Source organism: Accipiter gentilis, chromosome 1, assembly GCF_929443795.1.
Source record: "Accipiter gentilis chromosome 1, bAccGen1.1, whole genome shotgun sequence".
Taxonomy (NCBI): domain Eukaryota; kingdom Metazoa; phylum Chordata; class Aves; order Accipitriformes; family Accipitridae; genus Astur; species Astur gentilis.
In genome coordinates this window covers 27647799-27675674 of record NC_064880.1, presented here as the reverse complement: position 1 = coordinate 27675674, position 27876 = coordinate 27647799, and the positions used below count along the sequence as shown (strand labels likewise).

Here is a 27876-nt window from a genome sequence, read left to right as displayed (position 1 = left end):
ATGCCTTTGGAAATGACAGCTGATTTAGTCTGAGTTAACAATGATTGCTCTGTCTTTTCCATTCCACCTAGTTGTGCTGACGGTGAGAATGAGATTATGGAACCTTGTTTTGCTGATGCTTTGAAAGCTTAGAAAACCAAACAATAAATTCATAAAACTGGTATTTGCATCTTCTTTTTGTAAAAAGGATCATAAACCCCAAGAAGTACTATTATTAGTAGCTCATTTGATTCATGCATAAGATGATACACGTATGGGAGGATCTTTATGCAAGTGCATTCTAACCACAAGCAAGCTGTGAGCAGTTGGCCAGGACTAGCTTTACAACACATTCTTACTGAGATCCTTGAGGTATTATTCCAAAAGGAAGGAAACTGCAAAGACAGCAATAATAATCACTGCCTAAGGAAGAGTTTTATTGTTTTGCATTTGTTTTCTTCTCCCCTAGCAAATGTCACTTTCCAGAACGTACAATACACAACTGTTCAGCTACGGGGTTTTTTTAATGGCTTTATGAGCTATAGCATGCTAAGAAACATTTTACTTTTTCAGTTTTGGCTGCTGCTGCTGGTTTTTATTTTAGAGCCTGTTATACTCCTACAGCTCACAACCGAGAAGGGAACTGCTCGCAGTGATAGCTATTGCAGCTGTAACTCCGATACAAAGATTGCAATCAGTGGGTCAATTCTAAGCCATTTTCCATCATAATTGATTCCTGCATATGAAGCTATTAGGAAATGGTTTAAATGTATATCAGGGGATCGGCTAGTATTATATTTCTGGTAACCATGGATTTTTCTTCATGATCTTTGCCTCAGTTGCGTTTAGATCTTCAACCTCTTCAATATGTCATTTGAACATAAAGAAAGCAAGCAGCTGGAAAGTAACACATTACTAATACTATTCAGTATTACTGATGAATTCACAACTCTGGGTAACTGTCTTCTCAAGGTACTTAGCTTCCTTCTGTATTTGAAAATACTTAATGAACATGTTAAGTCTTTTCGCAAACTAATACATTTTTATTACTATTTAATGGACAAAGTAATTGCTAGCTGTTTAGGAAGTATTTGCGCAAGTGCTTTGGTAACATTTGGTAAAACAGTAGCCATTATTTGCAAACATTTAGTAGTCTGGCAGTATGCTTTTCTTGGGCACCTTCATTTCGGAGGCATGTTTCTTCTCTTCAAAGCTGTTTCTCGGAGTATTTGCTGGCAGTCGCTCAGCAGCTCCAGCCCTCCTCTAACCTCTCAAAAGCTGTCTTTGTCTCCAGTGCCCTCCTATTTCCTTCATGCAAGTCTTTTCTTTCACTGTCAGGTTTCAGGCCAGGTGACGTTGTGCTGTGAGTGTGGAAACTGCCCTTACTCCGTGCAGCAAAGATGTAATCTTTACTGACGGCTGCTTTTGTGTCAGAATAGACCCTGTGTCGATGTAACCTTACAGTGCGGTGAGTTCTCCTACTACACAGTTGGACAAACTTTGAGACACCACATTGTGCTTTAGGTCTATTTTCCAGTCTTTGTCCTTTGCCTTGTTCCATATCTCTGTGAAAGTCTATTTTTCCAAACTCTTCTTGTCGTTCAGTTTGGCCCTCCAGCACCACCTGGGGCACCCAGAAATGCTGGCTGTCAGGTTCCCCTTCTGACTCACATCAGAAAATCAGTGTCACCCAGGTTTACATATTATTTGCTTCAAGAATAAGGGAACTTTTCTTATGTACATTTCAATCTAAAAGAGAGGCTTGAATCATCCTACATAGACGTGCATAAAAGAGAGTCATATGTAGATCATCATCTATCTTTTAAGCCTTACTTTGCACATTTGGAGACTTGAGTTTACCATCAACCTTCCCAATAGGCCAAGGATTTTAAATTTCACATCACAGATCACAACAATTTTCTTCAGTTTGTCTCACTTATTTGTGCTTATTTGAACGAATTAACCTGGATCTCTCAAAGATGCAGTGAATATTAATGTGACTGTCATTACTTAGTTTAGATAATTCTTGACTAAGAAGCCAATTTACTTATGGCTGAAGTTCTTTCCCAGTTGCACTAACTCTAGGACTAGTTCATTAAATAAGAAAGTAGTTTGCCTTTTTTCTCTTTTTTTTTCTTTCTTTTTCCTTTTTTTTTTCTTTTTTTTTTTTTTTTTTTACCAAACTCATACTATATACCTGGGATAAAATCTTGACTTTCAAGTCAATGGCAAACTTTCCTGTTGCTTATGGCCTAATAAAGTCAGCAGTAAAATAATTTTCTGTCTTTCATTTCCCTCAAAAATTCTGTTTTGCCTGATTCGTTTCGCGGATGCAGACCATTGGCACAGTGTTTGCCCTGGGAAGCCCTCCCCATGTGTTGAACTCCTGTGCCGGAGTCATTTTGCCTGGAGCACTGCTCAGCTCCCCTTAATGCCCAGCTGAGCCAGGCACTGACACTGACGGAACTCCTCTTTGCAGGAGGTTGGAGTGTAACAGGCAGTGCAGATTTGTGATTAGGCTTGACTTTGTTGTGCTGGAAGTGGAAAGAAGTACTTTGCTATTAAATAAATGGTGTTCTTTTGGAATGAGTTAATTTAAGGGAGCTCTGAAGCAAAATAGAGATAAACCCTGACGTGGAGCTTCTGCGCACAGGGACACCCTGTGCTCTTACCAGAGGTTCCTCCCAGTTCTGATGCCATCAGTCCACACTGGTCACCTGCAAATTATAAGAAAAGTTTAGCTCAGGGTCATTCCTGGTAATCTAGTAAGAGATTTCTATTGGGTCCAGAAAACGTCTCATCTGAGAGATCAAAAGAAGAAAAATACTTTTACTTACTTCTTCCTGGTTCCTCTTATTTAGTCAGTTGTTCTTTGAAAGCCATCTCCATTCCCTTCACCAAAGAGGAGTTTGTGCTGCTTAGAAAGCAATTAGAAGAAAGCAACATCGAGCCTACTATTGTTTGTGTTGTGATTTAAGTCAATCTTTACATTAGTTATCCAAACAGAGTGTTTACTTCAAGCGTATTTCTCCCTGGGTTGATTACTTTCCCTGGAAGATCTGCCAAGTCTGTAATTGTCCCCATATGATGGATGAGGGACTTCATGTCAGGAAGTTCTGCTCCATGCTCCTCGCTCAGCTGTCCTTCTCATGGAGCAGGGCTACAGAGCAGGCTCTCTTGTGCTATGAGGAAAAGAAACTTCTGCATGGAAGGGGTTTTTTCATGACAGGTTTTTCCATGGAGCCTGTTTTGTGTTCTGTCATTCAAAGCCAGGACCGTATCAGAAAAAGCCTTACAGAGCTGGCAGCAGCTGGAAGGCCACAGAGTCAGGCAGAAGTGTAACTCCAAGGAGGCAGAGAGAACAACTCAGTCCTTATTAATAAGAAGGGAGAAAATAAAGAATTAAATTTGAATTCTCTTCCAACGTATATTTTGAGAAGCTATATTTGATTTATGGACCTTTTTTAGAATTTGTTTTATATTTATATTTAACAGGTATCATAGGGAGGGAGAATGAAAGTTGAAAATAAAATACTTAAGAGAGGGATGATTTTTTTGTGCTTGTTGTAATACTGCATGACTGCTCTGTGGTAAGGCTGCAGACCTGATTCATCGCTGTTATATTCTAGTCTAATGCCAGTGAAACTAGACTGATTTCCATGAGTTTGGCATGAAACTGGAATAACAAGGTGGTGAATCAGGCACTACAATTCCCTTCTGAGATTTGTGTGATGTAAACAAATACATTTAGATTCACATTTGAGGTTTGTAATGTCTCCAGTTTCTTCCAAACCAGATTATGGTCTTAGAATGTAAGTTGTAAAGAAATTTTGATCTGTGTAATTTATGAAAGGCGGTTTTATTTTTTATTCTTACGGCTGTGCCGTTGAAAGTGGGTCCTTCAATACAGTCTGTATGATGTTCAGAAATATAGATGCTGTTTGGATCAAATGCTGGTGTGTGTGTGTTGGGAGGAAAAAGATAATCGTTCTTTTCCTTTAGAAGTCGACTTTGAGCACCATGAGGAAGGATTTGGTCTAACAAAGGAGATTGCTGCTCCTGCACTCAGTACTAGTAATGGCTACTTGAATATTGAAGGTGGGAAATACAGAGCTATGTAAATATAAATGGGCTAATTTACCTGGAAAGAAAATTTTAAATGTCCAAACAGCTGCTTCATCCAGCCTGTGGCATTTTAGTGAACTCCAAAGGGCTGGTTCCAGTCCGGAGCTAGCTGGGAGAAGCTACCCTATGATCTCTGAGCCAGAGTGATGAGATGTCTCTCAGTGATGGTGCTGTCAGGGTAACGTGGGACCTTTCCCACGCTACATACCTTAAGTGCAAACACCTGATAGAATAAGCATGCAAATATTTGTGTATATAGCAAATTCTTCTCTCCCTAAGTTTGTTAATATCGCCTATACAAATCATGTTATTAGTGTTCCCTAAAGGGCCAGGCAGTAATTCAGATGCTGATTAGTGTGTGAGATGCAGCAGAACCGCAATGTATGCACTCTCTTGTCAGCACTTGACTGAGGAGGGGAGCAGACCCTCCAGCTACATTTACCACAGCAGCTGGGATACTGGAGTTTAACGAGGTGCTTTTGCAACATGAAGATTTTCAGAAACATATACTCACGCCAGGAGGGCTTACCAGAATATTTTTTTGTAATTAAATGTAATTACATCTATACCTGTAGTCAAGTTTTCACTGATAGATGCAGGCAAATAAAAACCAGCAAGCAAAAGTGAAACTATTAACTTCATAAGCATTTTTTATGTTTGTCTTTCTGGAGTTTTTTCCTTTTCTTACCTCAGTGGTTTAGTAAAATGTGATGAGATGCTAGCTCATGTGGCAATGTGTAGTTAGAACTCTGGCAAAAGCAAAGCATTAAGTATTTTTTGATCTTACTTTGTCTTCCAGGGGGAAAGCAAAAGTAGTTTTGATAGCAGAAAAACCAAATAGTATTACGCCAGTCAATTTCTAAATCAGATTACAATGAGCTTGTTTTATAAATGCCAATGGCAAATACAAATGTTGGCGGTCAAACACCAGTGAGGCAAGCTGGTAAATTTAAAAAGATCCTTATTTTACTGATGAAGAAATGAAAATGCAAAATGACTGAAACCAAATTTTCAGAAAATTTCAGGTTTGCCTGCCACTAAGTGGCAGCAGAATTAAGAATTATTTGGGAAATTATCCATTTCTTTTCTTAGTTCCTAAAATTGTGTGGGTCTGTGCCATTTAAATGTAAGGTTTTGAAACTGGTGATCTGCCTTGTTGCACCATTAGCACACAGCAAGGCTGGGAGCAGAGCTCTGCTGCCTGCTGCCCAAGCACAAAAGCATCCCCCAACCCTGCAGCAGGAGGAGAGAGCCACCCTCCTCTTCATCACAGGAGATGACTACGTGGAGCCAGAGCCACTAAATGACTTTCCTTTTCCAACTGTTTGTCATCATCAAGCACATTGATCAGAAGTCAGCAATTGGTTCATTTCTTTCACATTTTTTGAGAGAGAAAGCTTTGCTCATGGACATAGTACTGTTTGGCCATGGAGACATTTCATAAAAAATAATGAAATGAAACTGACTGAAATGCTTCATAGCATCATTATTATCTGATTTGTCTCTATCTTGGGGTGTTCTGCGCTAAAGTTTGCATGTGAAAGGCTGGATCCATGCTTCTGCTCATCTACTTTGCTCTCTCCAGAGGCACAGTTTATACAAGGGTAGGGGCAGGATTATAAGAAGGCTCCAGACTGACAGTGACATTGTGTCCTTAAAGTCTCTCTTCATACTCATTTCTTTCAGATTCAAACCATTCTTGTTTAAATCATTCTTTAACTAAAACCTGTTACAGGCATGCGGCTCATGGGCTATTTCTACTCTCTGAGCAATTAAAGAGTATCGTGTTTATTATTTTTAAGAGAAAATTTAGACACTGTGACAAAAACTAACCAAATCCAAAGCCCTATCAGCACCCTGTGACTTTCATCTGAAACTTCTCAGTTTTTCTTTCCCAAGGAAAATTCCAAACTCTCTACAAGAAGCTTTCTCCAACAATTATACCAGCCTCTTGCTGGGTTTCTTTTGTGTAAAAGACGGCCTCTCTGACCTGTTCTGTTGCTCCAGTGCCTGACTGAAACCCTACAGAAAAGGCTTTTATTTGCTCTTGCCAAGGGGGAAGAAAGCAGGGTACTTAGCTGGATGAGATAAGCCTTTGCCGGATGACTCCACTGCAGAGCCCATGGGTGATATCAGAGGCCAAGTCTTTTAAAATAGGTCACCTCTTGCCCTGCATAGCTGCTCCAAGTGCATTAACATTATCCAGTGGGAGAAGAGAGGCAGATGAATTTTGATCTTACTCTAAAATGACCACAAGGCTTCCCCCAGCATGGTCATGCTCTTTGCACAACAGTGGAGATTCACAGAAAAAGTGACCAGCAACATCGAGCAGTTGTCATCCTGGCTATAACCAGCCTCCTTCCACTCATTTCTTTTCTGACCTCATATAGTGACACCTTTGGGGTAGCTCAGCTTATTATATCAGCTTGGCTGGGTGGATCTGCTAATAAACATTCAAAAGAGCTCTGCTAACAAGAGCATTTGGCAGACAAATCACTTGGTGTTTCTTTCTCTGTATTTCAGCAATATAGGTGGGCCAAATCTTGCAGGTTTCCCTGCAAGTGGGTGAGATTTTGCCCTGGGTAAAGACTAAAGCTTAGAGCTCTAATGTTGAAAGGGGCTCTGGGCAGGTAGATGGACTTTCAGAAGTGTCTCTCCTCGAAGAACTAAGGTTTCATTTCAGAAAGTCTGTGTACATATCTGGACTGATGGCAATATCCTTTAGACTGAACCTTTCATTGATGAACATGACCATTTCTCTTCCTGAGGACACTAACTAAAGCCTGAAATCCTGTTTATTTGCCAGGTGCTAGTCCAGTCTACATGAGGTAAAGGTCACACTAGCCTCAGAAATGGTCCACTCAACACAGGGGAAAGTCCTCAACTGCTTTTTCCTCAGCACTGGTGTAAAAAACCCCTCTAAACAAAGATCCAACCTTATTTTTACATACCTCAACTTTCCAGTAACTTGGGTATGTACAAACCTGTTCTCAGCTCTTCATATGACTTCTATTATACCACTTTAAAACAAAAACACAAAAACTGTGAAGAAATGACTTGAGTAATTAGATTCCTGTTAGCTAATTAGAGCAGCCAAGAATAAGTTAAACTGGAAAAATGCCATATGTTCAGATTTGGAGTACAATACAGCTGTATTGTGTTCTGTAAGCGATGTTATGGTCTGTCAGGGAAGAAAATGGAGCATCATTAAAAAGTCTCCTTCCCTCCTGGCCCCCAAAAGAGACCAAATATCTAGGGAGAAGTTATCTACTGAAAGCTTAGGTTTGGTTTCATATAAGAGAGCAATAGCCAATCACTTGAATTCTCCATGATATATTTGCCTAGTTATAAACATGATAAGGAAATTTCTCGTTCTGTATAACTAGGCTTTTTTTTTGTGAGCAGAGTCCTGACTGCTCAGTAGTCAATGGGAACTGAAGGATGTTGAGAAACCAGGGATTTTATTCTCTCCTGTGAATCAAGTGATATCACAATCTGATGTTTGTGATTTAGTTTCCGATTATTTCCTGACCCCTCTCAAAAGGAATTTATGGTCAAAGAGTTCAGTAAAGAAATTTAGTTTATAATTGTCAATGGATTTGAGAGGGATTTAAGGGTGGGAAACGTGTGGCTTGTTTGACTTCCGTAGGAGGGTATATCTGATTTGCAGTAGCTAAATGATAATGTTCTTTTTTACCTTGTAAATTCCATTCTCATCATAAATTTTGTTGTCACAGAGATTTTCTATGTGGAACCTCTTGATGCCAGAACTGACCTGTTGTAGTGAGAGCATCGATTCGTACATGCATTGACTCTCATAAGGACACTTTCGTAGTAAGACTGTTATAAGAACGTGCTTTCATTAATTTATTTAGACTGCTTTCAAGGCATTATGAGTTACACTAGAAAAATACTATTTGTCCAAAGAAGGCTGTTCACACAACTATTAATGTAATCCTTCACTTAGACCAATATGGCTCTATGTATTTCCCCCAGAAGAGAGCTCTTGACTGAACTCCAGCCCACACTGTACTCCAGCTCTGCTCTGCCACCACTAAATTCCCCCTTTTACTTCTGCTACAACCGCACTGTCCCTGTCTCTCATTACTACCTCAGCTGCACACAAGCACTTACATTTTCCTTCCATGTCCCCCTTGCCTTTCATTTTCCTCATCCTCCACAGAAAGAGGTTTTGCATATTTTCTATTCTCTGCCTCAGTCTATGGCACTCAGGGATCTCAGCTTCCCTCGTTCCCATTCCTTGTCACCTCTTCTTAAAAATTTATACTCTCCATTGTGTCTTATTCATCAAAATGCCTGTCAAAAATAAGCATGCAATGGTCTTTCTGTCCTCAAAAACAAATGCATGCCAAAATGTACCAGTCACCAAACTGCATCTCCAAGCAGCTCTACCTTTCCCTTCATCTCACAACTGACTTGAAACACTTTATGTCCTCAGGTTTGTCTCTTTTGCTCCTTTAGGTTAATTTCTCATCTCTGTTTACTGGATTTGAAAAACTGTTTGTTTATGTAATTTTGTGAGTAATTTTTAAATTTCCACGTTGTCTGATGCTATTCATTGGTACGATTTGCCCTGTGGATATGAATGATTTCTCTAACTCCATATAGGACCAGTTCTTGTTCCCAAAGTTGCCTGTCATATAAGTGCTGCTGGGTGAAAGGAAGGGCTGGAAACATTCCAGTTCTGGTAGGTTTAATGTTACCCTAATAAGAACACTAAATGTGCAAGCCCAAAGGGTTAGAGTTGTGCACATCCTTAGGAACAAGACCTGGGACCCAACAAAGAAGCTGGTTGCAGTTTCTGTTCCTCATGCAAGCTTCAGCCTGGGCTTACAAAACATATTTTTAACCTGGGCAAGTTTAGAGTTTCAGGAAGCAATGTGACATAGCTTACTTTTCATTGTTCTCTGCTGAAAATTCCTGATTTATTCAAATTTCAGCCTCCAAACTAAATCCAGGATCCTGAACTAAAAAAAAAAATCCAATGTTGAATTATTGAAGTTCCTGTCTGTTTGATATACAACTAATAAGAAAAAGATTACAAGCACATAAATAATCACCCATTTAGCCAGCTTAACTTCACACCCCAAAGTGCTTTACAAAGACAAATAGACATTGCTATACTTAAATAGGCACTGCTATACTTATTTAAAGGTAGGGAAGTCAAGGAAGAGATTAGTCACCTTACCAAAGTTCATACAAATGTCAATGGCAGGAACTGGCCTCCTGATTGTCCCGTCTAATTCTGTATCTGTGGAACCATGCTTTAGTAATCATCAGCACTGTTTTCAACTACATTTTTTAACCTCAGCTATGAGTTGTTTGAATGTGTTTCATATAAAGGTAATGGGAAATATATACATTGAAAAAATCCAGTAGGTCAGTTAAAGTTTGCAAGATGCACAGATACAACAGTAAAGAATACGATAGAAAATGCAATCCATCTACCTGGACTGGCTCTTCCTCTCACACACAGCACACCACAAGCAGCCAATATCTAGAGAATGAGTTAGATATAAAGTGATATTGCCCAGACTTAATTCTTCCCTCAGACATACATTTACAGATCTGCCACACCTCAGCAGAAATTGCACAGTGATATCTGCAAGTGGAAAATTTTAGAAGGGGCGTTGGAACAGTGATAGATTGATGTCTCTGTTTTTACTGGCATTTTATTTTAGAGCTCCAAACTGCTGTGCACCAAAGGTCCTATATGGTCTTTGTCAAATATTTGGGAAATCATCATCAGAAGACAGACACTTTCTGGCCATTAACCACATCAAGACAACAGTAGAAAAATAATTTAATCTCACGCAAAAACTGGTTAAGTGCAATAGTTAGGAAGATCCTTGACCCGCCTCTGCTTCATACAATTTTATTTACTTGTTCAGACAGGTTCTCAAAGATGCTTTTTTTTCATTAGAAATCTCTAGTATTGACCATTTCTGCCATGCCTGTCTATAGTCCAAAACAAATTAAAGCAACAAAAGTAAGCAGTTCCAGGAAAAAATTCAGTCCAGTAATGTCATGAAACTTTTAAGATGAAAGATTAGTCTTTGTTAAGCTTTGGTTTGCTAATTTTACATATTACTCTTAGGTGTTCTTCAGTACCGGTGTTGGTATATTAATAACTTAGCCGAGGTGAGGTTCTTATTATTATTTGAGTCTAGCAGGGCCCTTCATGGGTTTGCTGCACACCGTTTGGCAGCAAAACCTTTTCTGACCATAGAAGAAAGAGCAGTCCCTGGGCAAAACAGCCACATATGCTGATGGTCACTGCTGAGCACAGAGCCCTGCTGCAAGCCTGGCCAAAGGGCCTGCTGCTAAAGGCTCTCCATCGCCTGCTGTTAATTCACAGACAAAAAATGGGAGTTAAGTGCTTTAACCATAGTGCTTATGTCTAAATGCTAATCAGGGCCTCTGGTTTTCCGAGACACACAAAAGAGAAAGCAAAGCTGTAAATTAGAAGGGTAATTTCTTATTTACAATAGTGCTGTAGGGTTCAGGGCAAAGTTGCAAGCGTTGGCACTGAGGAGCGCTTCTGTACTAACTTTTCTCTTTCCGTATCTTTTCTTCCTCTAGAAAAAGATGAGAAGAGAACAAATATCTCACAGGCAGAGGTAAGTGAAATATTATTTTTTTAAAAAACATATTTATCATCAAAATAGGTCTGTTGGTAAAACCCCTTTGAAATTCACTGATTCATCCTGGTTAATATATTTATTTACATTTTCACGCTATCTTCAGTAACGCAGCCTTTTAAGAACAACCGCTTTCAAACCAGGGCTGTGTAAACTACGTTGTGTCTCAGCTCTGCCGGCTCTTCCTTCTCCCTGTAGCAGGGAAGTGAGGAAGGCAAGTTTCCCCTCTGCCTTGCTGCCATGCCCTGGCAAATAATAGCAAACCCGGCCCAAAGTGACCCTGCCAGGTCACCTCGTCCAGCATCGCTTTGGGTCTGCAGGTCACTGCTGGTCTACAAAAGCATTGCAAACTCCTCTCTCCTCTTCCCGTCATTTGCCAAGCCCACGGCAGGCAGCGCATTGATGTTGTTTGCACAAGAGTTAAGTCGGCTCCTCCGATCTCATTTTCTAACCTCCCCTTGCCTAGCTCCCGCAATTCCCTGATCTCTTTCTCCTTCACCCATTGCTCAGAGCAGCAGGCAGTGCTTTAAATAGCAGTAGGAGGTATTGATTGGTTCAAATTTGGACTCAAATACAGACTTATAAAGATTTACTGGGGCGAGGATCAACAACCTATCCCACAGTGTTTATAAATAGCTTTCTCTTTCAAAAGAAGACAACCTTTAATTTATAAATGTTATCATTCCACCCATCGCGATAAGGTAAGGTAAGGTAATAGGATTGGCCATACTTGTGTGAAAGTGGTTTTCTTAAGAGCTGTCTCAAATGTTCCTTGAAGAAATAGATCTGACGAAAATTCACAGACTGTATACCACTCAAAGTACTCAGGGAAAAGGTATTTTTTTCCAAACATTTGGGAAAAATCAACATTGTTATGACCAAATAAAACTAGAAACTGATTAGATGAGAAAAAATAAAGCTTGCCTATGCACAGCTGTTTTTTAACTTTTTTCTTAGGAATGTGATAGGGTGCTTATGTCTTCAAAAGCTAGCTATGTGTGTGACCTTATGTAGTTTTATTATCCTTTGTATATGGACAAATTCCAAGTTGGTATGATATGGACACCAATGTAACTGCTTTCATTTTGCAAAAGTTGCTCTGCTTTAGCACTCGAATATATTCCAGTTAGTTTTTGCTAAATATACATTGGTATAATTATACTACTATTACTCTCTGTGTAATTTTACTACCGTTATTGTGGAATAATTTATTTTTTGTCCGTAGATGTGATTTTGTGGCCATAAAAAGTTTAACCGTGTCTAAATATATGACTTAAATGAGGCCCAGTTAAAGGCTCAGTAGTGGGTTGCTGAAATTATTCTTTTTTTATTTTAGGAGTAATACAACACATTGAAGTGCGGGGGAGGGGGGGGGGATCTTCCATTTATTTATGTAAAAAATGATACATTAATAGTTTCAGTACTACCTTACCTACACATCTCAGTCTTCATTACACTGTAATTAATTGGAATATTGGTTAATGTAAAACTTGCAACTATTTTAATAGATGTAAACCTTTATTTGCCTTATGAGAATCATTTACATAGACTGTTAAAGGCACAGGCTCTCTTAATTTTATGCTTAACAATATTTTTTTAGAGCAAAGGGTTCTTTTCGGTAGTATTGGGTCTGTTTTGCCTGGGAGCCATGAAGGTTGTCCGTTGAACACGTATTTTGTCTATCTAATCTTAGTTTTCCCTGTGCTCATAAAAGCCCGGGAGCTGGCATCAGATTAATACTTATCATTTTCTTAGAAACTTCTCGGATCGCTGGGTGCACCCTCTGGAAGCAGCTGTGGGGCAAGACCCGGAGCTGCCACGACCAGCCAACTCTCCCCGTGCCCGTCTCTTACTGCCTCTCTCTGTGTTTTGTCCCTCCCCAGTCCCAGAGTGCCTCTCCCAAGCAAAGGAAGCAGAGCGTCTTCACCCCGCCTGCCCTCAAAGGTACTGTGCAGGTACTGGCTCTGCCCCGGCAGGGCGCGCGCCTCGCGCCGTGGCGCTGCCTCTTCTCTTCCAGAGGGGACGCTGGGGCCTGGGCAATGGCTCTCTGCCCACGAGCAGCACAGCGGTGGAAGGTTCGTGCTTAGCCATCGCTGGCTCCGCATGCTGAACTATCTGGCGTTGACTGTCTGCTAATACCCATCGTCTACTTATTCTTACCACAGAATCTGCCAGCAGCGGCAATTTTTTTATTTATTTATTTTTTTTTAAGTCCTGATACTTTTATTAGTTTGATATAACCGATGAGTCAATGCCAAACTTCGAAGAGAACTCCTTGAATACCTAAGTTTTATCGGTGCTGGTCCCGTACAGCTCTGCGTTTCTTATTTCAACCACTCCCATATACTCTGCCTCCCTTGCCAAGCAGCTGTGAAAAGGAGAATAGCCAAGATTGTGGGCTGGGTGTCTGGTCACAGGCGCTGTGAAGCCTTTCTTGTGAAGATAAGGAGAAGTGAGAAATCTTAGTAAATGTTTAAAGGGCTTACGTGCATTTCAGGAAGGAACGTAAAAGCAGCGGGAATATTAGCTGGGATCGGAACAACTGCGTTTAGGCCTTGTTTCCCAAATGACTCTGTTCAGAGTTTGACTTGACGGTGCTTGCAGTGAAGCAAGATCTATAGTGATTCACCAGCACTTACGACTGACACTTGTCAGTGCAGGATTATTTTCAGCCTGCAGACCAAAGGCTATCCTGCCAGGTGTCTCCTGATAGATAACGAATATCCTCAATTTCCATTCCTTCTGCTTAACACAATTTATTACCTGGCAAAAAAAAGGTAGGATATCTGATATACTATGTGAAATACTGCTGCTGCTGTTGCTAGGTAATTTACCATATCAGCCAGTTCTTTGTATCTCATTCTGTAGCTTCAGTTCTCTAGTACCTGTCTTAGCAACAGTTAAAACATCACTCAGGTGCCACACAAGACTTACTATCTGTATGTCAAAATGGGCTAAAGTTTGTGTACTGGATATTAGAAATAATCTTATTACAGTCAATTGTAATAATTTGTGGAAGGAAGAAGCTCTGCATGGGTAGCAACGATACCTATTGATCTCATTGCTGTATTATTTTGCTGTACAAGCCTAAACTAAATACTGTGCAAACGAAATGCTCTGTAAAACAGGTCCTTGTACCTCCTCTCAAGGACTGCAGCCTACCCAGTGTTACCTTTAATACCCTGCTGAGACCTGGGGAAGTACCTGCCATAGTTTGCTTCTACATCAACTCAATTCCCAGGGAACAGTAGGAAAGTATGTGATTCAAGACAGATCACAACCAACCTGAAATATGTTGTAAACAGAACAAGCAAAGCACAAAATGCCTCTCCTCGATACCTTAACACCCTAAACTACACAGTATTCCCAGGTACACAGGTGGACACCTGGAGGTTGATAACCCTTCCTGTACACACGCTGATTGCTCTAGATTTACCATACTGGAACTGCCATAAATACTGTCCTTTTTATTTAAAAGTTACTTAAAGTAGAAAATTCATTATTCCTTCCTCTACATTGTTATAAAAACATGAATGTTATTTTGTTCAGACTACGAGATTAGGAAGCAAACATGTAGCAATGTGAAATACACAATGCTATGAAAGCATAACAGAAATACAGAGGGTTTGTAATGATTTAAATTATTCTAGTTTTACAGCAGTTGAAGATAGCAATATTCAGCAGTATTTTCAGAATAACAAGCTTCATAATTGCACACTATTCCCACAGCTTTGCATATGTTTATTTCCTGTGGGCTGTTTCTCTCTCAGTATATTCACAATATGGTTGTTATTCAAGATACAGTAAAGAATGAGATTCTGGATGCTGAACCTCTCTCCTTTACACCTCCTTTGGCTGCTCTGTATCCTCCGGGGCTGTTATTAATGGAAGGTGGGATAGACTGTAATCCCGTACCTTACATTCAAAGATGGAGATAATAAATCTCCAAAAAATGGAACTCGTAGTGGAAAAGAGGGACAAACATTTTCATTTGTTAATTTCTCTGCCATTTTAGTAGTTTTTAGCTGCTCTTAACTCAAAGTTCCCAGAAATAAGCCAAGCTTGCAGGTGGGTGTAGAGCCTGGAAGCTGAGACAGCAGCCACGTGCGGAGAGCCGTGGGAGAGACGAGGGGCCGTGGCACGAGATTTGCTCTGTGCCTGCAGCAGAGAGGTCGTCAAGAGAAACTGTGGAGAGTCATGCTTCAGCCTAACTCCAAATCTCCAAGTAGCTCTTGAGATTATTATTTCTTCTTTGAACTGAAAACATTTTTTGCTGCACTTTTTGCAAGTTCCTTGAAATCATTGCCAAACTGTGTGAAAGAAAGGTTGCTGGTTTCATGAATTCATGGCTAAGCAAGAGAGAAAGCAAGAGGAAATGAACTTGTGTGTTGTGATTACAAACAAAATAGGAAATCGTTAACACGGTTAAAAGGAGCAGAAGCAACATCAGACAATAGTGATGACTAGTTACAGTACGAGGACTATAGTACATTTTACATGGAATATGTAAATACGTGAAAATATATGAAATAAATGAAAGTGCAGTACTGAGGTTTTACTGTCACGGTAAAATATATGGAGAGCAGCTGCTTAGTTAAATGTGGGCATATTTTTCCCCTCCGCCATAGCAGTCACCTAAACTGAAGGACAATGTTATTATCTGCCTAAGATCGCCCCCAAATATTTTGCTTCCATCCTTACAATGGCTTGCTTTAGCTCGAGGCGGGTCTGTAGTTGCTGCAGCAAGCTGTAGCAAACCTGTGCGCCTGCAGAGCCAGTGTCATGTTATGGTGCAACAGGCAGGTTCTTATTAGTATATATTTGTGTGTACTTTGGCTCCTGCTCTTATTTTCCTAATTGAAAATGCACCGGAGTCCCTACAGACAGAGCAAATAGCTGACTCATCTCAGAGCATTGTTCTTTTTACTGGAATACAGTGTGCTGGAAAAATCGATGTGAGAGCTATTGATTTAAGTGGTAATCTGGAGAGTGAATCAGACAGCGAACCAGATAACAGCTCAGTGCAGTGTTCTTGTTAGTATTATATTACCAAACCTAATGGATGTCAAAGAGGTTTTCCATTTTGCTTTCAAAAATATTTCTTTTTCTAACCCTGCTACACTAGTGTTTGTTAATTCCACGCTCTTATGTAGCATGCAATGTTGGCAAAGTCGGTATCTGAAGATTGCACCAAATTAATCCATCGTATTTTCAGTATGTTGTGATTTACCCCTTGTCACATTGTTTTCTAGGTGTAGCAGCACTCGTAACTGAGGATTCATCATTTTTACTTCCCGTGTTTGTGTCACTTTTTTCTTCTCTTACTCTTTGCCTTTTATGTCTGAACTTCAAATTCTCTTAGCCTTCTATAACTTCCAATGCTCTAATATGCTAATCTTGAATCTCCATCGCTTTCTTTTGCTTTAAGCTCTTCTTCTTCATGTGCAGAGGTTGGCTTGAACCTCCCTGTGAAAAACAGCATAAAACCAACCAGAGGAAGGTTTCTCAATTTGAAAAGTCACCAGTTTTACATAGGGCAATCTTTCCCAGTCAATTCTCATTGCATAAAGCCTGTTTCTCCTATTTACTAATCTGCTCCTTGTTCTGTATGACAAAACCAAGAAGAGTCCTTTGGTCCTTTTCCTCTCTATCAAAGTAGGTATCTGACTGGTTTAGCACAAATATCCATCCATCCATCCATCCATCCATCCACAAATAGCATCTTTAGAGACATCTTCATTATTCTGGTCAATGGATTGGAGGAGCCCCTATAAGTCTTGCTGGATTCTAACCCTGTTCCCCACACACTCACCAGAGAAGTCTAAAATGGGACGATAACCCTCCCAGGTAGAGAGAAACCAAGTGGAAGGCACCTTGGACTGCCAAGGCAGAAGCAGATTGTATTTATCGCAGGTAATGGTCCTTCCTTGGCATCTCATTACCATTAAAATCAAAAGAGCACATTTGAGTCTCAGAGCTACAACTGCAAGTTTCCATCCCAAGGCATACTTGGTACCGAGGCAGGTTTCCTTTTACCTAGATAGTCACATTTTGTTTGGTATCTCAGCACATCCTTGAAAGGAAACTCAGGCTGAAATGACGGGAAGAAAGGTTTACAAAGACAAACAGAAGACAGCCTGAGCTGTTCCCAAACCTGCATTGCTCCCTAGAGCTCCCAAGTCTCCACATTACCTACCAGCTATTGCTATTAATACCAGCAGCTATTTAAATACCATCAAGGTCTCTCCCATGTGAAGGAAGTGCACATTCCTCAGGGATCTGAGGTTTCATTAACAGTGAGTCTACTGGTGTGGGTGTGCTAGAGGTCAGGGAAATAGGAAACCTTCACTCAGCCTAGTTCACCCTGCAGGAGGCTATTTAGATCAGCATCAAGATCCTGCTAATTTCAGCGGGCTTTAAAGAAAGTTCTTGCAGCTTTCTGTGTTCACTGGACCACCTTTGCAACTAGCTGCCATCAAATCATAATTAAAGTCTTTCCCCACAGAGGTGAAAGGTACATTTGACTGTTTTCCCTCTCAGCCTTTTGGGAAATACATCCTTTAAATTCCCCTCTTAATGTGTTTTTCTTTGCACAGAAACAAAGACTTTTTCTTGAGCTAGGCCCCAGCTACACCATTGGAAATGGGATTAAATCTGAGTTGTTATAAATCTGAGGAACATTCAAAGACATCATTTTGGTTTGACTCATTAAAACAGCCAGGACTCACTGGCTGTTCCCAAAGTGTTCAGACTCAGGGATTTGATACATGCATAATTCTAGTATTTACAATGATGGTTGATATTAAATGAGCTCTTTCTAGCTTCTGCCATGAATTTCAGATGCTCAGCTTGTTTAGTGCCTGCTTGTTCTTCTCTCCAAAGGAAACAACATGCAGAATAAATGATTAAAATCGTGATGTCCCTCCTGAAATATGTAATTTATTAGAAGCAATTAGTACAGTGTGTGGCCCTCATCCAAATTTGTAACCCCTTAGGCCAGCTTGATGGTGTCTGATGCATCTCATTACTTTGTGACTGAAGGTTAACAAGGAACATGGATAGAGTCTGGAGACATAAAGAATTACTGTTAGTGTGATAAGCACTGAGTTTGGAGCCCACGAGAATCGTCAAGGAACAAAAATCTCAGGCTAAATTTACTTCAAGTGGCAGAGGAATGAAGTTTGTAAGTCTTAAGCAGTCACTACAGAAACTCGTATCGTTTTACAGGCTGCCCTCTTTTATGGCAAACTCTGTGAAGAGCTTCTAGCATTAACTAAGCACATCAGCATGAGAACAAGAAACATCATATTATACTAGAAAGAAAAATACTGTGTCTTTATGTGACTTCTGCTTCATACACTGGCTTAAAAATTTCATTTTTAGGAAATTAATATTAGCCACAATGTAACAGATCTCACATAGTTTTCTGAACATCAAGCCCAGGTTTGTGAAAATTCACAGACTGATCTGGTGCTCAGTCAGACTTTTCTTATCTGGGTAAGTCACTTTGGCTCAGGGTATTGAGACAGGTTTTCCGCACATCAGTATTACATTTTCGCAATCTCTCCAAGAACAACCTTTTTTTTTTTTTTTTAACGTGATGTGCTACACATGAGCTGTGAGGCCAGAGAAGGAGATGGTTTTCAACTATCCTCTCAGGCCTGAATGTGTTTTTCAGGCCTTCTTGCTTTTCCAGTGGGCTAATGGGCTGTGATAAATACTGGGTGGATGGCTAGGACTGCTCCACAAAAGCAGGCACCGTCCAGTAGCTGAAGCAATCCCTGAGGTTGGGGCCAAGTGCTCCTCTAATCCCTCAGCAGAGCTGCAGTTCTTCTGGAGCAGCATCTTTTCTTTAGCCTGGTGACAGCCATTCCTCAATCCATTCCTTTTAGGGAGAGGATCTATCTCAATATGTTGTTTCCTGGGTAACAGAAGGCAAAGCTCTGCCTCATTATTGGTGTGCACTGCTCTTGTTTGTTCATGTGTTGTGATGTGACAAAGTGCCACCGGTGCATTCAGTTTCATGGGTGGAAGTCCCACAACTGCCCAGACCTCCAGAAGCACTGGGAAAAGAAATTCATGCTGCAGTCTTGTATCATTACACTTTTTCCTTTTGCCTAACCAGGTCACAAAAGACAGATGCAGCTTTGGCTTCAAAACAAATTCTTCGCTTCACTTATATACCGTTCTTACCCGCATCTCAGGCTGCACCTCGATGCAACCGCACCACTTAATGTAGTATGTCCTTGAACAAATTTCCTGGCTATCTTTTCCAAAATGCTACCTTCCAGTGCTTGGTCTCTTTTTCTCACTCTCTACCCTCCTCTCTCCTTCCTCAAACTTGTACAGTAGTATGATGACAGTAGCTACAATTTCAAAAAAAATGGAGGTAAATTAATTAGTGAATCACTGAGTTGGTGAATGGGATACATTAGATTGCTGCCATCTCAAGTTCAGTTGGCTGCCACCGTTCTGCTACTGCCCAAAAAGTTGGCAGACTCTGCCATAGTCTGTATTTAATTTCTCACTGTTGGCAGCTTTGAATACGTTTCATTTCACACAGCTGGCGGCTTCTGCTTCAAAATGGCTCTGGCCTTGGCTGCAATAAATACCACAGTACCTTCAGAGAGACTGAGGTGTTCAGTGGAGACTAAGCTTGACATCTGTTCTACAGCAAAACTGGGATGTTTGTTTTATAACTTGTCATCTGCCACTACTACCTGGCGTGTGAAAAAGAAAAGATTGCGCCGAGCACCAATATCAGTCCCTAAATTACCACATGTGGTTCAAGGGTCTGATCCAACATGGACCAAAGTCTAGGGCAGTATTTCCACTGACTTCATTTGGTTCAGCGTGAAGTCCACATATCTGATAGCTCTTCCTAATCTTCATGCAATGAATGCTAAACTGGCCTCTTTTTAAGGGTACGACTTTATTTTTATGAGGGAAGGGTAATCTTACAAATGTCTGTGAAACAGCATTTATGACTTGAAAATAGTATTATTAAGCATTGTTGCACTAAATATAGAGCGGTGTAAACATCGTAGTATTATTAATTGCTTCTAAGCAGTAACAGATGACATTAAAAACTCAACCTTTTAAGAGATAACAACATAAAATATTATAGAGAGAGAATGTGGGAGACTTATTACTTATTTTAAAATATAAAGTAGAAAGCCCAGGAAAAGCAACATGTGTTGTTCTGGTTCCTTTATATCACAAGATGTATTTATAGTGAAATTCCAAAGATTTTGGCAGTGTTGTGCTCTGAATTGAAACAGCTTTTGAAGAAAAGATAATGTTTTTGTAGGAGAAGTCGTGAGGTTCTTATGAAGCCAGTCATTTGGCAGGGCATTAAATTTTATTTCCTGGCTTTAGCTGTATGTTCTAGGCTGGAGGTTAACAACAAGCCACATGGCAGACACTGACTCCAGCAAGTCCTATTGTAATAAATAATAATCGCCCCTTTGTTTCATCTCAGGGATGTAAAATCCTGAATTTGATCCCAAGCAAGATGATGGAATGAAGACCTAGATTACATGTCGCTGCTCCTGTTCAGCGTTTGACATCTCCCAGGCTCCTGGGCAGGAGCCGCAGGATTGTGCATACAGTGGGGGCGAGTGTATTTGTCAGGTCCTCACCGCTCCTCAGCTCTGTGCCACGAATCAGCCCCACTGGGAAGAGCGCGCTCCTCCTTACAGCACTGCCAGTGGCTCTGTCTTGTGGGGAGACAGTGGAGGAGCTTGCCCAATTTATATTGGCGTCTCCTGGAGGTAGAGGTAGGTACACTGTATAAATATAGAGGTACCTCTCCAAGTAGTGTTTTTCTAAAAAGCCTCCATATTATGGGGGCTCGTGTCTTGTTGAATTTATCCTTAAAGGAAAAGCCTTCCCTGCATTTGTATCTAGCTGTGTATTTCTCCAGTTCCTCTATGTCTCTTAATGTCTCCTCTCCACAAAGTCAGATTTCTTTTATAAAAATCTCCACCGCCCAAAAGGCAAAGCTGTCAAAAGACAGCATGACAAGCTACAGGCAAGCCCAAGCTTAATAGTGAATTTGTACGACATGAATGGCACCACCATACATCGAGCAGTGCCTGATAGAGCAAAATCATCCCACGACCTTACAGCTAAGACTCCATCAACTGTGCTGGTCCTTATGAGCATGTATGTGTAAGTAGGTGCAGGCTCGCAGCCCGTCAGCAGAGCTCCCACTACCTGCACTCGCTTCTCCTGGGATCAGGGCTGGGAGGTTTGAAAAATGCAACGATTTCCTTGAGACTGGCTCCTGCCCACAAGCTGCTCTTCCAGGGGCAGTAGCTTATCATTAGTTATTTTTCTTTCTACCATTAGGTTTCACTCAGACCCAAGTAAATGTCCAAGTAGTATGTTAGCTTTGTGATATCTCTGTCTCTGAACAATGTGGTCCTTATTGCTGTGGTTAGGCTAAGAGAAACCTTGATTCTGATTCTTAGGGACCATCTGTGTTGGGTTTCTTGTGGTGGGGATGTTGTCTGGGGTTTTTTTTTTTTGCAATTTGATTTTTGTTTTTCCTTTTGAAGTGGATGCCTGTTAGTCTGAATATATTGAAAAGCAAAAATTTTCTAAAGGCGGCCATGTGGTTCTCCTCCCCTCCATAATTTCTCCCTTCCTTCACCCCTTGGGATGCAACATTGCCCAGTTTAGCAGGAACACAGAGTTCCCAAAACCATCTACCAGAGCTTTGGCATGGCGACAAGAACATGAGCAGCCTGAATATTTCAACCACATCCTTTCAGGCCCGCAGCTAGGACTGAACACTCGCATGAATTATGTGTGCGAATGTGACCAGAAAAACACAGGAAATACTGCAGCAAGCATATGGATCTGAAAAGGGATTCATTATCCTGTGAGCTGCACGGTCCAGAAGGATGTTGTTTAAAAAGCTCTCATCTGGTGTAGCTGCTAATTTTTCTTGAAACAGAGGGAGGATTTTTCAGGTTTTTCAGCGCTCACCCAACCTGTGAACCAATGCTATTCCATGGGTCTTTTATAGCCAGAGGAGATCAGCAGCAGGGTCTGAGCAATCAACAGAGTAACTATTTTTAAGAATACATTTAAAGGAATTGTGGGATCTCATGACTGCTTAGGAGCAAAAAACAAACCTAAAATGTTTCCGTGATTCTCCCAGCTCAGGGTGTACATTACTGCATATGTTGCACACACAGCAAGAAGTATATGTAAACATGTGTCTGGTAAATGCTGGAAATGGTGCGGGCTTGTGGGCTACCTACACCCTGCAGTGGCATCTTTCCAGGTGACAGGGGCACAGGACACACCAGGGTTGCACCTGTACCTGGAGAGCAGCTGGTAAGGCATAGGAAACCCATATACGTCTACCCAGCTTAGCTGGGACTGTGTCCAGTTTGAGACATTAGACTCAAGAAAGGTGAGGCCAGTTAAATGGAGAGCAGTGACAAGTGGAGGCATGTCACCGCTGAAGAGAGGGGTGAATGACGGTGGGTGGCAGAGCAAGTGGTTGGCTGTATCCCAGAATACCAGAGTAGGCACAGGCTAGCCATCCCCTCCAGAGGCAAAGGGAGACCACAGGGTTTTCCTTGTCTTTCAGGAATGAGGAGAAATTATGTAAATTCAGCTCTCAGTCTCCTTGCAATTCCCAAGAAAACCGAGTTGTTAAAAAAAAAAAAAAAAAAAAGCCAAGGGGATTTTTGGCATGCAAGCTCCCCCTGGTGACAGGTAGGTGTAGTTCCTTAGCACTAGTTCCGGTGAATTACTAAATGGCGAGAAGAGAGGAGTGGAATTCTGTTAAAGTCTGACTGCAATTTATAATTTCCAGCTAAAATCTGTAATGTTACTACATTTCACCTGCATACCAGAGGTTTTCCTCAAATCCCTGGAGTCTTTGGAGCCTGACTTTTCTTCAAACTCACTCTTAGTGAGATCAAAAGAATTATAGAATCTATGACTGATATGAAAGTGTCTAAACCTCTAGAGAAGAGTCTATCTTTTCTGTACTTTGCCTATATTTTTCACAATGAAATTGAGTAAACTGATATTCTTGCTTGTGTTTTCCAGAAAAATTGAGAGCAATTCTTGTTTTCAGGCTCTGACTGAGAATATGAGTGCCAGATAGTGTGCTTCCTTGGTGTAATTACATTCTGGCTGTACTGGATGCTGGCTCTGGGGTATTTTCACGCCTTAGGCAAACCAGAAGAGGCAGGTTTCTCGCAAGCTCAAGTCACTCACACAATAAAGAGTCACTGAAGATTTTGCCCCTGATGTTTTGCTGCCCATGGCAACTGCAAAGTGAGACTGGTTGTACCTACTGTAATGCAAATAGTTTACAATGATTGCGTTTTATTTATGTCGAATAACTGACTTCTTAACATTGGCTTTTAGTTTGCCAGCAATCAAAAATACTGAAACATAAGAATTTGGTGGGGTTTCAATTGTCAATAAGATAATGAGTTAAAATAAAAATGTTTGAAATTTAAAATATTATGAAAGACGTCAAAATAAACCTTTCACTGTTTTCATCTTCTCTTTTCTCCTCTCCCCAAAGATCAGTGCAGAGACACTGTCCCAGACCCCTTCTGATGTCTATCTAAGCTAGGACTTCGGTTTTGCTGAATTTGTGTAAAAGAGAAGCACCCTGGTTGTGCATAGGCATTACATACTAAATTATTTTGTGTTTCTTTTAGGGGTGGGAGAACCCACCTGTATTATTGCGCAAAACACCATAAATTGCTATGTTTTGCTTTGTCTCCCTCGACTCAAGGGATCTGTACCCTTACTCTGTGAAAACTGTTCCTTGCAGCAGCGGTTCTCTGTCTCCCATTGACGTCTCTGTGGTCGGGCCATTTCGGAGAACGGTTCTCCACTAGATAGATGCTTCTGATTCAGTGTTGGGTGGGAAAGGGTCACTGTTTTCCCAGATGCTGGGTGGGGGGAAGAGTCCTCCTTCCCACTTGTCCCCTGACCAGCACGCTGAGTGAGCCCAGCTCAGGCCCTGGCTAGCACTAGCAGCGGTGCTTCCTCCCTCACCCTCCTGCTGGCTGCAGCGGCGGGACTTAACAGATCTCCACCCAGCTCTTAAGGGTTAAAAGCATCAGCCTGCACCTGGATGGACTTTCCAGCAGGAGCCCCGGCTGCTGGGTAAACTGCACCGGCTGCTTTGCTCCTGCTTTGCTGCTGGGTCACCGCCTGGTTGCTGGCAGCCCAGCTCCCCGGGGCCAAGGTCCCCATGCCCCCTGTGCCCCCAGCACCCTGCCAGGCTGCCTGCCTGACCGGTGGACAAGGCCACCTCGCTGCCCAGGCTGGTGTCCCACCTCGGTTTCAGGTTGGTGAGGACCCCAGGTAAGCCTGGGGGCTCTGGCAGTTGCTGTGTGCTTGCAGGACCTCATGGTGTTTATTCCCCAGCTTTGAAATCAAATCTCAGCCCCCACAAGCAGCTGTACCAACCTATGGGGAGCTGAGCTATCCCTGCTCCTTCAGAGCAGCCTGGTGTGTCTGAGAAGATTTCGGCACAGGAAAATATTTGCATAGTCTCAGACTTGATCAGGAAGTTGAGAAGGCAGAAATGATGAGAGACCACGTGGGGTGTTTCAGTTAGGCTGAAGATCCATAGTTGGGCACAAGGTCATATTTAAAACCTACAAGCCTGTTATATGAGAGAAAGGAACAAGACATGCTTTTCTTATCCTAAGAGTGTATTTTTTAGGAGAACAAAGTAGACAGTCAAGTTGCAAAATGCTCAGCAGTGTAAGGTCCCACAGCTACATCTGCACAAACGCGTGCTTCTCTCCTGAGGCCAGCTGGCTCCACACAGCTCACATCCACGCTGCAGACACTTTTACGCTCCCAAATCATGGGGGTCATCCAAAATACCCAGTTGAAATGATCTCTGACCTGCGCCTAAACCAGGCTGGGAATTTTCTGGGCGAGAGCTAGTTGGCACAGACAAACTGGGGACCTGGCTAATGGTTGTTCAGTGCAGCCAGAGTAGGTCAATGCCCAGAGCTGCCTCCTGGCACTCTAGTATGTTTTTTAGCTGCAGCCTACAAGACTTGGGTTCTCAGGGGCCAGCATGCTTTTCGGAGTTAGGAGCACGGATTCTTTGAAAAAGCCTATGTTGAACACTAGGAACAGTATTGAAAATCAGGGAAATCTGTCTGCAATCCACACTGCCTCTTCTACACAGTTATCTTCCAGACTAGAGATGCAATTTTATGTGTAAATACAGTTATGTCTTATGAAGTAGTAATGATAGGCACAATTCCCTTGGCTACACTTCTCTGTGCTAGCAAATGAGGAGCTTGTATGTAATGAGAGGACAAGAGTCAATTGGCACAAGCTGAAATACAGGAAATTCACCTTAAATGTAAGAAAAAACTTTTTATTCATTTATTTTTTTTCTGTGACAGTGGTCAAACAGTGGAACAAATTGCCTAGAAAGCTTGAAGAGTCTCCATCCCTGGAGATACTAAAAATCTGACTGCATACAGTCCTAGGCAACCTGTTCCAGCTGACACTGTGTTGACCAGGGGTTTGGACTAGACAATCCCTGGAGGTCCCTTCCAGCCTCAGAAATTCTGTGATTCAATAGCTGTTTTACCTAACATTTATGAAACGTAAACTTTTCATAGCACAGTAATGGCAAGCACAGTGAAAACTTCAACCCGCAGCTGCCTATATCTGTATTCCACCTGTCGGTCCAATGGATGACATCTTACTTTGTGGCGGTACCTTCCGTATTTTGGTAAGAGCGCTCTCTAAATGTCAGTTTGTCTGGGCGATGCTGTGTCTTAGGAAAATGTCTCAGAACCAAAATTTAGGATTAGCGTAGGCTGCAAGCCCCAAACAAGTCAGCTCTTAACATGATAAAAACCTCTCCAGCACCAGGGGGTGTTAATGAAACCAGAAGAGGGACTGGCTCTGACCTTCCAGAGCTACTCTGGTGCTCCTAGGCAGTGAAGCTGACTTGATTCATAACTCATCTCTTAGGCTTTGCTTTGGTTAGCATGAAATGCCTCCTGCAGAGGGAGGGGAAGGATTCAAGCCTTCTTCAGCTTCAGTCTTCCGAAATGGATCCCAGCTGCTTGAGATGATCTCAGCAGCTCACAGGCACTGAGGTGGTAAAAACTGAAGAGGCTCATTCTTCCTGACAGATTCCTGCTTGGATGTGAGGACTACAGCTACAGTATCTGTAATATGAAGAAAATGGTAATTGCCTGCTATTCATATGCCACCCATGAAGCTACTGTGATGGGGATAATTTAATGTAAACACTGACCTATCAATCACTCATTTAATCATTACAATGTTTTTGTAATTTTAAAGGTGTTTATAAAATACTTAAAAGAAGAGTTCATTTCAACGTTTACAATATTACTGAGGTCAGGTTATGCTGATGCCAAACTCCCAACTCCTTTGTCATCATAAGAAGGATCACAATGAAGATTGTAATTATATCTCAGTAGGGGATTCATCAGCAAATTAACAGAGAAGCTTATAGATTTCTGACAGAAACCAAACAGACTGGATTAATTAAAAGTGAAAGCCACACAGCACATGGAAGTATGGCAGAGAAACCGCCTTGGAATTTTGGCTCACCAGCAAAGATTTTGCTCCTGTCTTACTTTTAAAAAGTACAACTCACTGGAAAGCTTTTTGTCCGCACCCTAGAAATCTCAGGCTGCACAGAGTATTCAGCAAGAGATTTAAATCTGCCATTAACAAATTTTGCACTGTAACTTCTCCAGACCATGGAAAGAAGTAATAGCCACAAAGAGAGTAACAAAAATAGAAAATATGGATCCAGAATATAAACTGAACAGAATGCTGAGGGTACCATGCCAGGCCAGAAGCAGCTGTGAAACAGCAAAAGCTGCTCAGTGGTTACATGCAGGACTTCATTCACCCCATCATGTACTCAGGCTTCTGCTTCTCAGTATTGCAGCCTCCCCTTCTCTGTCAAGGATTCTCTCCCCTCAGGATGTGGCAGTAAGTTTTTTCTCATCTGTTTAGGTTTCATGACCTCAGAAAAATCCCCATGTCAGCCAAAATACAAAAAAGTAGAGCCACAGCAGAGTTGTCCAGGAAAAAGGGAGCAGCTGGATAATGCTGTCCATTAACCTTGAAGTCAGACAAGAATGCCTAAAGAAAACTGAAATGCAGCTGCTCGGAAATGGCTCATGAAGTTGTGGAGATGAAAATGTTTCACAAGTTTTTCAGAAAGGTTGTGAATGCAAAACACTTTATTTCTTTTGTGTTTTGAACTTCTATAACAATTAAATTAATTTTCCTATCGCATGTCTAGATTTTTATGTTTAGCAAACTAGGCAAAACTAAATGTTTTGATACTGCTAATACTAAATGTTTTGGTGATTTTTTTTTCCCTTTTTTTCCTCATAAAGGAAATTTTGGAATTTCAGGGGTTTTTCTAATCACAAGCAAAAAAAAAAATTGTAAGGCTCCAAGGAAGTGCAAATATTCAGCTATTGAAGTCTGCTACTGTCATTTTTATAAATGCTCTGGCCTGAATACGTCCTGCTTAAACCAAGTCAGGCATGGAGCTACCCTGGGCTTGTTATAGGCTGCCAAGTGAAGAATCAAGCCCTGGAAATCTCTTTCTCTGCTGACCATATAAGGAAACACAGGCAAGTGCGTTCGATATTAAAGTACCTAAAGGTAGGTGGCCATCTGGTGCTTAGCTACAAACCCAGGCTGCCCTTGGACATCCCACAGGGACAGTTCTTATGTTGCCACAGCAGTGAGCAAGAAACAAGGGAAATAAAGACCTAGGAAGTACAGGAAAAGCAAGGATGGCTTTGACTATGTTACCTTTTTACAGGGTTTATCATTATTGCAACAAGGAGGAGAATCACGTATTTTGTACTTAAAACCAAAACAAAACCTTCCCAATGTTTAACAAATAATTCTGCATTGAGCAAAAACCTTTGCCAGGCAGCATGGCCAAAATTAGTGAGATTGTGGCAGCACTGGCCCCATATAACAAAGGATGAGCATTTCCAGTTATATATTGTAGCCAAGGGGGCTATCATTAAAATCTCGGTGAAATTTGATCCCAAGTTCTGTCTACATCTGACCT

At 41.4% G+C, this 27876-nt stretch overlaps 1 protein-coding gene across 6 annotated transcripts in view; it reads left to right on the top strand.

Annotated features, from left to right (window-relative positions):
• PPP1R1C (protein phosphatase 1 regulatory inhibitor subunit 1C) overlaps nucleotides 1-27876 on the top strand; it is a 64100-nt gene that overhangs the window by 20754 nt on the left and 15470 nt on the right. For 2 of the 6 annotated variants that reach the window (XM_049805264.1, XM_049805301.1), the window contains 2 exons: nucleotides 10708-10745; nucleotides 12650-12710. In XM_049805264.1, the coding sequence (XP_049661221.1) occupies nucleotides 10708-10745; nucleotides 12650-12710 (99 nt within the window). Of the gene's footprint in view, nucleotides 1-10707; nucleotides 10746-12649; nucleotides 12711-20247; nucleotides 23312-27876 lie in introns of those variants that run through there. The other 4 variants (XR_007506679.1, XR_007506682.1, XM_049805277.1 and 1 more) reach the window with 4 other exon arrangements.